General features: G+C 38.1%; 1 protein-coding gene across 2 annotated transcripts; it reads right to left on the minus strand.

The window, feature by feature from the left end:
* Window positions 1-5,918: 5,918 nt before the first annotated feature.
* LOC141812219 (homeobox-leucine zipper protein ATHB-16-like) lies at window positions 5,919-7,512 on the minus strand. Of its 2 annotated transcripts, none has more exons than XM_074700264.1 (3): window positions 7,094-7,512; window positions 6,648-7,015; window positions 5,919-6,529 (listed from the first exon to the last, which is right to left on the minus strand). In XM_074700264.1, exons 1-3 carry the CDS (start codon window positions 7,143-7,145, stop codon window positions 6,089-6,091), a joined length of 861 nt encoding a protein of 286 aa, XP_074556365.1. In that variant the 5' UTR covers window positions 7,146-7,512; the 3' UTR covers window positions 5,919-6,088. The 2 variants fall into 2 exon arrangements, with proteins under 2 accessions (XP_074556365.1, XP_074556366.1); XM_074700265.1 differs by having other exon boundaries at window positions 6,648-7,012; window positions 7,094-7,511.
* Window positions 7,513-13,564: the final 6,052 nt, after the last annotated feature.

A 13,564-nucleotide genomic window follows, 5' to 3' on the forward strand; every position in this document is an offset into this window, starting at 1 on the left:
ATTATCGTGAATCTTATTCTCGATGTAGTTATCGAAGGTCAACCGTTGACCGCCAATAACGGACAAACAACCGAAAATCCTTTCCGATGTTGATGGATTAATTCCTCGAAAACTTTGCAAGCTTCCGGGAGAATTGTAGATGAACGTCAGCCGATCAAGATTGATTGATGGGGTTTGAATAACTCATCTAATTATCGGAAACAATTCCCAACAATCGTAGAGTTATGACGATCTAAATCTAATACAACCCCTACTATCTCCCTCCTTTCACACGACAAGCAAACAAATTTGCCTCTGTTTTGTTTTCATATGGTCAACAATACAAACAAAACATGATTGTGCCGATCACTCACGCACCCAAAGAAGGTGGTGGCAGAGGTAACCAACGCTGGCTGCATCGGCGGCTCCATCAGCTTCTCTTCTCCGCACAGTGGCAGAGAAATCCGGCGGCACCCTCTGCAAACAGAGGTGACGTCGCTGAACAGCAAGCAAGAGAGGCGCTCCATAACGAAGAAGAAGGGAGATGAAGAATCTTTTAATCATAGATGCGTCAAATGAAATTTATCTTCAATTTATCTTTTTCAAAATTATTTTCTTTTTTGTGTTACTTTTTCATTATTCTCTACCACTATAATAATAAGTTAAAGTAAATATGAAAATAAATAGGAAATAGGTTAGGCTTAAATATAAAAATAAACACTCTAAATAAAGAGAATATGTTAACCTTAAATACGAAACATTGACAGTTTCTCCAAGAGTCAAATTCACCTCATTGGGGAATAATAATGCAGATGAGGAAACAAATAACAAAAAAAAAGAAAATAATTTTTAAAAAATAAATTAAAGATAAATTTTAGATTGGTGTGTCCATAATTAATGGAATGAAATTAAAAAATATTTATTTTTTTGTCATTTGGTAATTAACATTTTTTTATTTTGATAATAAATAGGTAATAATTATAATCTCAATTAAAATTAATATATTTTTTAATTTATTTCTGTGTTTGCTATTGAGTCGAGTTATAAAAGAAGTCCAAAGTCATATAATTAATTATCTTTGAATTAATATAATTTTCAATTTGACTTTTATGCGTGAATCTTTCATCTCACCTAGGTGAGGTTATAATCTTTTTTGCTTTATCAACTTTATTCTAAATTTCTAGATGGTTCATTAATTTGATTTTGGTGCTGCATTAATTGGTATCAGACCCGAAGTTTGGTGGTTTGATCTCGGTACTAGTTATCCTTTCATTCTCCATTATCCTCAGGCTTCAACAATATTCACATCCATTTAATAAAAAAATTATTTCTTTTTTTATGTTATTCATTTCCTTGTCTACATTAACTCCTGTGTATAATTCCATTGGCACACCCTTGTGTTATCTATTGAACCATGTTGGGATGCCAGACACGGTCACAACATAGCATCGATAAATAAAGATGATAAGAAATTAGCACAATAACAACACATTTCTAAAAGAACCAAAATCTACAAAAGATAAATCTCTGATAAATACAATAAATATGTGTGTGTGTGCGCGCGCGCATGCATATATACAGCAAATATGCAATAAACCAAAGGATAAATCAGAAAATTCCAACTTCAATAGTACTGATATCTCAAATCAACAATAATAGTAAACCCAATGACTTGCCTAAGGTAAATCTAAAGGTCAGTATAAGTACAAGAAGTCACTCAAATAAATACAATTGCAGTATTAACAGTAAACAATCCGTGGATTTATATTGTAGTGCATTAAAAGTTTAGTTTATTATTTTGTATCATTTTGCCTTGATACATTTCACTCATGCTACTTGCCTGACTCACTTTTCCCTGCTACTTGTGTCCTTTTACCACTCCAGAGCCATGAGGATGTCTAGTTCTTTTATAGGTTTCTGGTTGAATTTTGCTAGGACTGTTCTGAGGACTCGCTTCAGATGGTTCTGAGACATTTTGGATTTTCCTCAGTTCTTTTTACTTTATTTCCTCTGTTCTCAGAGAGTAACTCATTATCCAAATGTCACATTATATTATGTCTTATGTTTACTATGCCCTAACTCAAGGTAAGGAAACTATCCATCTGCCATTCTTAATGTGAATCAACACTAAATGCAATATAGAATTACTATGATCTATGCACCAAGAATAATTATATTATCCTATCAAACTGCGTACGAATACCACAAAGAAATCATAGCATATACAATCAACATAAGGTAAATTCTATGCAAGAATCAGCATACCAAACACAATTCTAAACACAAATCTATTCTTCCCCAAGCTACCCATAACCAAAATCCAAACACCACAACTCTATTCCTATATACAACCGCTAAACTAACCACTCTCTCCATCTCAACAACACACCAAACCATCTCGACTACCATACCATCCATCACCCAACTCCTTTTTATTTTTCTCTTTTTTACTTCTTTTTTTTTGTATCCAAATAACATACCCACTCACAACTCTAGAAGCAATAACAATGGTTCCCAATGATCATCTTCCTTCATCGGGTATCCCACCATTTGACAACCTACAAGAAAACAAGGATACCACATTGGCTTAAACTTCTCTACTATACAAATAGAGTTATAACCACAAAGTCATTGCTTCTAGTAAATCGGCTACCAATCCAAGTACATCCTAGAAACCAACAGCTTCTTTTTCCTTCAATGACCTACGGTGCCACCCGATTCAAGGAAAACAGGAAAGGAACCTCCAACACACTTTGCGTTTCACCAAATGAACACCAACAAGCCGATGCGGGAGGAAGAAAAAATTCCTTCAGGTCTATACAATGACCCTCGCGCACTTGGGGGCCACCGGAACAAAGAATAATGATAACTGCAACACAAAACAAATAGCCAAAACATGAGACTTATGCTCTTTTGACTTCGAGGTGTGGATTGAGGAAAGAAAGGAATCCAAGGTGGAATAAAATCCCTAGGGAAGAGGAAAGGAATCCTTTATTTGGTGTGCTTATTTACTTCAATTGAGGATGGTGAATGAAATCAATCCATTACATTGTTTACTTAGAACAAAGGGAAAAACTAAATAATTTATTGTCCAAAATACACTTTTTTAATTTTTTTCATTTCTAACCAAAAATTCAACATTCCTTATTGAATTAATGGTTAGAGTTGGGTCATCCATAAATCAAGTTAATTGTTGGTGTTTATGAGAATCTCATAATTATAGTTTCTGTAGTGATTAATTTAGTCCACTAATAATTTCTCCGAGAAGTAAATGATCAAATAATGAGCTTTAGGATGATGATTAGAAACACAGAGGGGCAGTACCTTAGAATGATCGGATTAACATGTTGTAGAAAAGTCCGTGAAGATGTGGGTGTAAACTTTGAACCAGGTTGAAGATCCTTAATTCTTCATGTCATTAGTGCTTAATTTAGAATTGTACATCTGATCGTCCAAACTAACCACATGATCTGCACAGTTCCCTCTTACTAATCGATCTCTTATTTCTACTATTTTGTTTCATTTTTAATTATTCTGTGAATTAAAACACAATGCTAGTTAACATTCGATGGACGACGTTAATAACTAATTTAAGCAGGCGGAGACAGAAATCGGCATAGATCAGTAATGGCGGAAGCAGTCACAAGAACGCAGTGGAAGCAATCGCAGGAGAGGAGTCGACAGGGAGCAGAGGAGTCACGGGAGCGGAGTCGGCGGTGAGCGGAGGTGACTGCGAACGGCAGCGACGATGGTTGCAGAGAGCTAGCGTCCCCGGCGGGCGCTGGAGTGAGAAGCGGTAGCAGCGGCCACTGCGAGGATGACGGGAGGCGGTTTAGGTCACCTACGATTTTATTTCTAACTTCTAGGACCGGTTTGAGTTCATTTAATCGGTTCGGACCGGGGCCGTTGACCCAGTTACGGGTCGAGACGGGTCCGGTTCGAGACGGATCGGTGGATATTATTTTGGATCTGTTTGGGCTCAAATCAGGTTTAAATCAGACCCGATTAAATGGATTCTAATTTAAATAATATTATTCTTGATTTATTTTGACTTTTTTTTTAAGTTCCAAATATAATATTAACTTTCGATTTTTTGAAAGTTCTAATTGAACAAAAATTATAAAAAATAAATAAAAGAAATATAACATGATCAATTATAAATTTTTAAAATATTTTTACTTTTATAAATATATATTTTATTTTATTTTTAAATAATAATGATTTAATCGTCATTTCATAAAATACTAATATGTAGATTTAAAATGATTAAATTTAACTTACTTATCATTATTCGTCTAAATAATTAATAATTAAAATTTAATAGTTATGAGTTACATGACTGAAATTATTTAATTTAGTGAAGAGGATAGGATAAATTAGTTAGATATTATCTCCACGTGGAAAAAGTTTTAAGGCAAATTAACTCTCTAATTTATCTTTCATAGCAAAATTTTATGAGTTGTTGACGACGACTTAAGAGCAATTAAAGATGAAAGTTCAAGTGTTGGATACTTTAGCATTCACGAAAGTTTTTTTTATTTATTTGTTTAAAAATCATTACTAATTATTTATTATTTTTCTATCGAGAGGATAATGTATAGTGTTAGTTTATAAGTTAGCTCGCATTGAATTACTGAATTGGGTATCAAAATTATTCATCATCTACGTTCAACTTGGAGATTACAATGAGTTAGATTTCATACCATTTATTCTCATCTCTATTTATTATATTCATCTATATTCCCATCAGATATTCAATTTTCATCTTCATTCATATATCCAACGAATAATTGGATATTCATCTGCATCCTCATATTCATCCCAACTAACACCACCGTGGTGTTGATATCGAAATCAACATTAACTGTGATGTTAAGTTTCAAAATTCAACATCACTTGTGTTGATATTTGAAAATTAACATCAAAATAGTGGTAAATTTTCATCATCTTCCTTATATTCATCGAATGATCGGATATCCATCTTCATCCTCGTGTCCATCTTCAACCAACACCACCATAGTACTAATATTGAAATCATCATATGTGGTTTTGAATTTCAAAATTCAATATCACTTGTGTTGATATTTGGAAATCAACACTAAAATAGTGGTGATTTTTAAAAATTAACCTAGGAGGATTTCAAAAATAACACCAATTATATATATATATATATATGGATCATATTTTATTAGATCCGTCTCCATATCCGAATTTAAAAATTTTCATACTCGATTACTTAATTATTTAATCAAGTTTAAAAAATTCATATATACTCTGTTTTATTCAGGTCGGATATGTCATCAAATTCGGCAGAAATTATCATCCTTAGTTCAACTCATTACAATTAGATCCGATCCTAGTTCGGTGATTTCACAGTTTTAGAAATATCGACTTACGGTTTAGAATTATCGATTAAGATTTGATTCAAATTATTATTATTATTGTTATTATTTAAAAAAATAAATTAAATATTAAATTGGTTGAAGAATCTCCATCTTTGGGGTCCTACTCCCTTGTCGCATTAGAGCCATTTGATAAAGAATTTATTAGCGTGACAATGACCACAGAGCCGTGATGTCTTTGGACCTAGTGCTGGATGAGACGCCGCAAGGCGCCAGCACAGGGACGAACGGGCCCAGCAACACCCACTCCAAACAAACGCTCACAATGCCTGCCATTGACTACAACACAGGGACGAACGGGCCCAGTCACCGAAACCCACCCTCCAACCTCTGAACCTCATCACAAATTAAATTTTGCCTGAACAGATTCTTTTCTTTTCTTTTCCAGACAGTTTGATAAATGAATAAACGACGACCAGGGCTAACACAAAACCATTCAAGCCTGTCTCCATCACAAATAACATTTTAACTTTTTAATAAAAAGTCCCTTTGGCTGTGGCAGCAATTCAGAAAGGACAGCATTAGAGTATTATCATTTAATTTTTATTTGAAAATAATTAAATGAAGCGATACTGTTTTTTTTTTAACTTTTATGATTCGATTCGGAGGAATTACTAAATATAAAATTACAAAACAAATTTTTTACGGATAAGCCCTCAAATTCTCATAATATTATTTTGGATCCCTTCGATACTAGCTGTCGCTGATTAGTTCCAGCGCTCGCCGGAATAGTACCAGCTCAGCATCGCCGCCGCCTTCTCGTCAGCGAAGAAGTCAAAGCAAGACGCACCGATGAAGTCCTCTTCGTCCTCCCCCTCCTCCTTCATCTTCAACATCGCGCCGTGACTTTGGTGCCAGAATCCGGTCCTCGAATCCATGAGGTTCGTCAAGTCGGGGCAGGAAAATTCGCTCGCGGCCACCTCTAGGGACAGTTTGTCGGAGGCAGAGGCTAACTGGCGGATGTCTTCGTTGACGTCTGCGGTAGCTTCGGTCATGACAGCGCTCGAGTCGCTGTCCGACACGCCGTCGGCTTTACTGCCGGCAGCAGCCGGCGGTGGCTGTTCTGACTCGTCGACGTTCTTCGTCGAAATTTCAGACTTAGCCACAGTATCTTCTTTTATTTCAAGCTTCTCCTGCAATTGCTTTATCTGCGCCCGAATGAGGAGATCAAAATCATTAGTTCTTCGAGTATAAACGACCTGTATATCGATCGGTGTACTACGAAAACTAAGAACCTAGGAGACGCGCGGTCTCCTTCCTACTAACTTGGCAGAGGAGCGATTGATTGTGGCGGTGAAGGGAGTCGAAATCGCGGCGGAGGGCGTCGTGGGAGGCCTTGAGCGCCGCGAAGTCGCGCTCGAGCTGCTTGGTCTTCCACCGGGCACGGCGGTTCTGAAACCAGACGGCGACTTGGCGGGGTTGGAGGGCGAGCTCGTCAGCCAGCCGCGCCTTGCGCTCCGGATCCAGTTTGTTCTCCTCCTCGAAGTGCTTCTCCAGAGTTCTCACCTGATCGGGGCTCAACCGCCGCTTCTTCGACGTCCCTCCGCCGGCGGCTTCCTCCTCCTCCTCCTCCTCCTCCTCCACCTCCTGGAATCGCCCCCCGGCACATCCATCTGCTTCCTGCTCCTCTCCTGCTGATTAGTTCAATTGTTACAAAGACTAGACAACCAAGGAAGAATAAGAACAGAGCACCAAGAAGCATCAACACACACCAGAGGAAGGGATCAGATAATTCTCGGAGGTGCTGATCACTCTCCTCTTCATGATTCTTTTTCTCGATCGACGACGTACGCGTGCTAGTAGAGGGATGAAAGAAGAAAGTGTGTTCTTTGTTGTGATTGATTAATTACTTTTCTCTAAGGGAGGAGCATAGCGGTACGGAGACACAGATGCATGGAATGGTTCCATGATCCTTCCTCTGTCTCCTGCTGCCCCGTCTCCTCTCCTTCAGCACCCATCACGGGAGAAAGCTTCTTTCTCGTAGATCCACGAAACCAAAGAGCAATGGCATGGTCGGAGAAGAGAAGAGAAGAGAAGAGAAAAGAAGAGAAGGGAGGAGCAACGAGAATACCGGCGCGGCCTAGAAGCACAGCAGGAGAGGCCCCTGGTTGAGTTTGCGAGGGGTTGAGTTGGTGAGCAGACGTTCATATTGGCCAGGACTAAATGAAATTAAAATGCAACTCAAATGAAATGCCACATCTACAGACTCAGTAATTTCAGTGAGAGCAACACTGCTCTCATCTATAGACTCAGTAATGGAAAACTACTTTATCTTAATCGTAGAAATTAGAAACAGATTAACCTTCTCTTTCATGCGTCAATGTCCGCAGCTGATCAGAAACTCTAGTAGAAAACGAAAGCAAAGGAAAAAACCAGATGAACAAGACAAAGTCCACAATCCTCTGATGCTGTATAGTTAATTAAACTAAATTTGGCCAAGATACTTATAGAAAGATGTCAATTACGAAAGCAACTTAAAGATAAATAATATGTGCAGCAACTCTGTAAGTGATGTGATACTATTTACAACACAGATTAGTACCACTTACTGTACACATTGCAGATCGATACCATCTATGATAACTACACCAAACAATGGGATGCATAGACACCTGATGATTACAGAAATAATTCGTTCAGTACCTAAAACAAAGGACATGAGGAATCCAAGAGTTCATGATGTGTTGTCAGATTGGTCTTTTACATGCTTGGTACTCTCAGATAACAGCTCACTGACTCAGTAAATATGCATGCCCACGTTTTCACAGGGAAAACAAAAACGATCAGCAATGACTAGATGGATGATCTATTTTGTGATGTCACATAATTGGATCATCATTAATGATAATTGCAGGCCAGAGTTTTCTTCTACGTTAAGTTATGAAGAAAAGCTCCAACTATGAAAGAGTCCGATCAACTTATTTCTGAGGGCATTTGTGCTTGAGTATCTGATTCTGATGGGAAAGGAGGGTGAATTCTAAAGTAGTATTGAGAAAACAACTTAGCTACTCTATTGAGTTCCGTGAGATTATGTATATCGATTCCAAAATTTTTCCTTTTTCCTGGCATTTTGGCAGCACTCTGAGAGTCAAAGGCAAAATGGCTCCAAGGAAGGGGAGCTATGAAAGAAAAGCCATGATAAAGTTTCTGTCTGCGTACAGTGGACTCGCTTTAGGAATAAAGTAACTTTACTCAATCAACTGCAGAGGAAAAGTGTAAGTGATGATGATAATCACCTGTTTGATTCTGGTCTCATCGACGTCTCGCTTCAAAAATCTCTTGCATGAATAGACAAAACAAGAACATGGAATGGGATTCAAACAAATCCAAGGAGCCCTCGATCGATTCAAAGAAAATGATTTGCTATCTTTCCTGCATTTTCCAAGTTGGCAGGGAATCCTAGCTAAACAAAGTTCGCAGAACGGAACAAGATGTCATCTCGTTGGACAGCGAATGCTATCGATTACGATTCAACATTCTGATCATTGATGGAAGAGAATCATTAAGGGAGTGCAGCACAGGCTCGTGAAAGCGAATGCTGAGTCTTTTTTCCTCGTCTAGCCGAGTGGAATCCTGCGCATATAAAGAAGATAAAGTGGAAGTAGTGGAAAGGAAAAGCTGGGAGCTCTTTGTTTTGTTTGGTGGTGTCACAAGGGAAAAAAACAAACTTAAATGCAAAGGGTCTTCAATCTTCATGCAGAAATCACACGAAGAACTTGTGTATGTTGGAAGATAGTGACTCTGAAAAACTTACTTAGGAAGAGAAGAAGAATAAACTTGTATTGCAAAAGATTTGTCTTACAAAAAATGATTTATTATCAACTTTATATTACATGAATATTTATACATTTTTAAACCGCATATCATTAATTAGATACATGAATTACAAGAGTTATGTTTCACTCAGTTCATGTATTTCAAATATTTATTATGGCTGCATTCAAGTTTAATTCAACTTCAAACACTCTCCGTTAAACTTGAATCTTCTTTACTCCAAACATGAATCTCAATTTTGAAAATCATCAAATTTGAATGGCTTTGTAAGAATATCAGTAACTTGATCCATAGTCATCACATACTGAAGTTCAACTTCTTTCTTTGCAATGTATTCTCGAATAAAATGATATCTCTCAACTATATAGCATGACAAGTACAAGAAGTAGCTGCAACATACTCAGCTTCACAACTGGATAATATCACAATAATTTATTTTTTTGAACTTCATGAAATTGCATTATTTCCCATAAAGAATATAAAATCAGTTGTGCTTTTTCTATCATTAATATCCCCAGTAAAATCACTATCACAATAATCTATCAACTTGTAATTGTTAGAAGATGAATAAAGAATATCATAATCAAAAGTACCTTTAATATAACGAAGTATCCTCTTTGTTGCTAACATGTGAGATTGAGTTGGATTTTCCATAAATCGACTCACAACTCCAACTGCAAATAAGATATCGGGTCTTGTACATGTCAAGTATCTTAAGCTCCCAATAAGACTTCTAAAAGAAGTTGGACTAATCTTTTCTTCTCTTTACTTTGTTTTGGATAATTGTGCACCAAATTGCATAGGGGTATTAACTGATTTGCAATTACACATGTTGAATTTCTTAAGAACCTCCTTCGCATATCTTTCTTGAGAAATAAAAGTTCTATCCTTCATTTGCTTAATTTGAATTCCCAAGAAATATGTCATGAGTCCCATGTCAAACATCTCAAATTCGTGACTCACTGTTATTTTGAATTCTTCAATCATTTTCTGATTGTATCATGTAAAAATAAGGTCATCCATATAAATGCAAACAAGTAAGAAATCCTAACCTTCTTCTTTCATATAAAGTGCATACTCATGCATGCATCTCAAGAAACTATTTTCTTATAAATAATTACTCAGATTCCATTATTGCCTCAAAGCACGGCGAAGCTGATCTCGTCAACCCTGCGCAAAAACTAAAGCAAACTCTTGACCTTTCCCATTCTTCATCAAATTCAAACGCCAAACGCCAACCTGCAACTTGATCAGTGATTAGCGAAGCAAAGCAGCAAAGTAATCGGAGTACAGCAGTAAAAAGTATAATCGATCAAGTAATCGATCAAATATCGTAGACTCTTCTCAGTAACGTGGGTAATCGATCAACCGATCGATTACCCATTTCCTTAATCGATTAGGTGATCGATTAAGGCACGGTAATCGATCAGGAGATCGATTACCGTGCGTAAGTTCTGTTTCCCGGAATTCACAGAAGGTTTCTTAATCGATCAGGCGATCGATTAAACCTTAATTCCCAGAATTCACAGAAGGTTTCTTAATCGATCAGGCGATCGATTAAACCTTAATTCCCGGATTTCACAGAAGGTTTTGTAATCGATCATCTGATCGATTAATCCAAGTTAGACTCTAAGTTATAAATCAGAACACGATCAGATCAGTTTGAGTCTACCCCATGCTAACCCCAATTGACTACACAATCAGAGAACAAGCTCCCAAGCTTCCTCCGATAGTGATCCGGTCCTGAGGTAGATTAACGAATCTCCTCCGACCATATCCGGTGCAGAGAACGAGCTACCGAGCCCTCTCTGACCTCGTCCGGTCCAGAGAACGAGCTACCGAGCCCTCTCTGATCCAATACGGAGAACGAGCTACCGAGCCCTCTCCAACTCCATCCGGTCCAGAGAACGAGCTACCGAGCCCTCTCTGACCTAGTCCGGAGAACGAGCTACCGAGCCCTCTCCAACTCCATCCGGTCCAGAGAACGAGCTACCGAGCCCTCTCTGACCTAGTCCAGAGAACGAGCTACCGAGCCCTCTCCGAACTCAATTCTTAAGCGATGAACTTAAATCGGTGTCAACATCAAAATAACAATCAGGACAAGACTGCATCAACATAACCGTCTAGGCCTTCTTGCTCACTTCCACATATCCAAACATCAAGTCCTGTTTGGATCAACCCTTGGTCAAACTGACCAGACTTAGGTGTATTGTCAAACATCGAAACTCTTAGGCAAGATCTTAGTGCATCTGGCACAAACAAGCTTCAAGGTCTTGGAACATCCGGTTTGATGAAGTAATCCAATCATATGGATTTATTCAATGTCTGGATGAGTCTTGTGTATACAAGAAGTGTGACGGAAACATGGTGGTATTTCTTGTACTATACATAGATGATATTTTACTCATTGGCAACAATGTTAAAATATTATCAGACGTAAAGGTATGGTTGTCCAAGCAGTTCGATATGAAAGATTTAGGAGAATGCGCACATATTCTTGGGATCAAAGTTATAAGTGATCGCAAGAAAAGGATGTTGTGCTTATCCCAAGCTTCCTATATCGATACTATCCTAACTCGTTTTAGCATGCAAAACTCCAAGAAGGGTTTTCTACCTTTTAGGCATGGAGTTCCTCTATCTAAGGAGATGTGTCCTAAGACACCAAAGGAAATAGAGGACATGAAGGCGGTTCCTTATGCTTCGGCAGTAGGAAGCCTAATGTATGCAATGCTATGCACGAGACCGGATATCTGTTTTGCCGTGGGCATGGTTAGCAGATATCAAAGTAATCCAGGACAGGGACATTGGACTGCGGTAAAGCATATATTAAAGTACCTGAGAAGGACTAGAAATTATATGTTGGTTTACCAGGCAGATAATTTAATCCCTGTGGATTACACGGATTCTGACTTCCAATCGGATAGGGATAAGAGTAAGTCTACAACAGAATATGTGTTTACATTGGGAGGTGGAGCCATAACATGGAGGAGTGTAAAGCAGAAATGCATTTCAGACTCTACCATGGAAGCTGAGTACGTGGCAGCCTCTGAGGCAGCCAAAGAAGTTGTATGGCTCAGGAACTTCTTGATGGACTTAAATGTGATTCCTGGTTTGCCCAAGACTATCACGATTTATTGTGATAATAGTGGTGCAGTTGCAAACTCAAAGGAACCACGAGCCCATAAAGCAAGTAAACACATTGAGCGCAAGTACCACCTGATACGAGAGATTGTCAAACGGAGAGAAGTCGCTGTGGTCAAGATTGCATCAGAGGATAACCTGGCAGACCCTTTCACAAAGGCCCTTCCAGCGAGAGCTTTTGATCGGCATGTGGAGGGGATGAGAATCAAATGTATGGCAGCATATAAAGCAGCGTAGTCTTCTAGTATAAGTGGGAGATTGTTGGGATGTATACCAGAATCCTAGCTGTGTAAATAAATATTCTGAAATAAGAATCACATTTGGTCAATATTTTGCAAGTGTCCATTTAATCTATATTGTAGATAAACATGGTGTACGAAGTCACACACAAAAGACCATGTTATCAGTTCCTTATAGGTTATAAACAGTGTTCACAACCAAGATGGATTGGACAAACCATTGGAGTGGTTGTAGTGTAATTTGGTTTTAGTCTATCTTGACTATAGAATTACACTAGTACACTAAGTGTGTATTGAGCAGGACCATTTGAGGATTGTTCGATTTATACTGACTATATAATCGGACTAAACCTCTGTTACTATAGATGTACATGCTCTTAATCCCGATATAATAACAAACACATGTGCTTAGTATGTACTTCTTTAATTCATCAAAGGGTGAGATTTAGATCGATAGATCAATAGGCCCGATAAGTTGGGAAGTAGTATTATGTACATGGTGTGTTGTTGATTATAGAAGGAATCTGTGTCCTATAATCTAGGTTGATGATGTCCCCTTGAGGAGCTCATAAGGATTATCATGTAAACCCTGCAGGTGGACCTTGTCCGCATGATAATAAGGTTGAGTGGTACTACTCTTGGATTAGAAGTTAATTAAATTCGAGTTGTCAATAACTCATTTAATTGACGGACATACGCTATCTTAAACACAGGGAGACTAATGTACTGATAATAAGGTTGAGTGGTACTACTCTTCGCAACGCATCCGAGTTTGCCTCATTCCGAGTTCCGAGTCAAAAGTTATGGCCTTTTGAAGTTCAGTCTGCATTATGGTTCCTGCAAAATAAGTATGCATACAAAGAAGCAAACCTAATTTTACCTTGTGAGTCTAACTTCGGATTTCTCCCGAAATCCTAGGTTAGTCTGACGCCTCCTGTTCCACTCTGGGAACGTGTCCTTACCCACTCCATTCAGGAGAATTTATGCCAACCAAGTCCTCCAGACTTGTTGGACTTGTGCTCGGCTCTG

The sequence above is a fragment of the Curcuma longa genome, chromosome 18 (genome assembly GCF_044706935.1).
Source record: "Curcuma longa cultivar G26 ecotype Majalengka, Jawa Barat chromosome 18, ITB_CL_G26_1.1, whole genome shotgun sequence".
Taxonomy (NCBI): domain Eukaryota; kingdom Viridiplantae; phylum Streptophyta; class Magnoliopsida; order Zingiberales; family Zingiberaceae; genus Curcuma; species Curcuma longa.

Excerpts from the sequence above, each read along its gene's own strand:
- LOC141812219 (XM_074700264.1), bottom strand. The coding sequence starts at position 7,145 with ATGAAGAGGAGAGTGATCAGCACCTCCGAGAATTATCTGATCCCTTCC. Across the intron at positions 7,016-7,093 it reads TTATCTGATCCCTTCCTCTG|CAGGAGAGGAGCAGGAAGCA; the intron begins GTGTGTGTTGAT and ends TGAACTAATCAG. Across the intron at positions 6,530-6,647 it reads ATCAATCGCTCCTCTGCCAA|ATAAAGCAATTGCAGGAGAA; the intron begins GTTAGTAGGAAG and ends ATTCGGGCGCAG.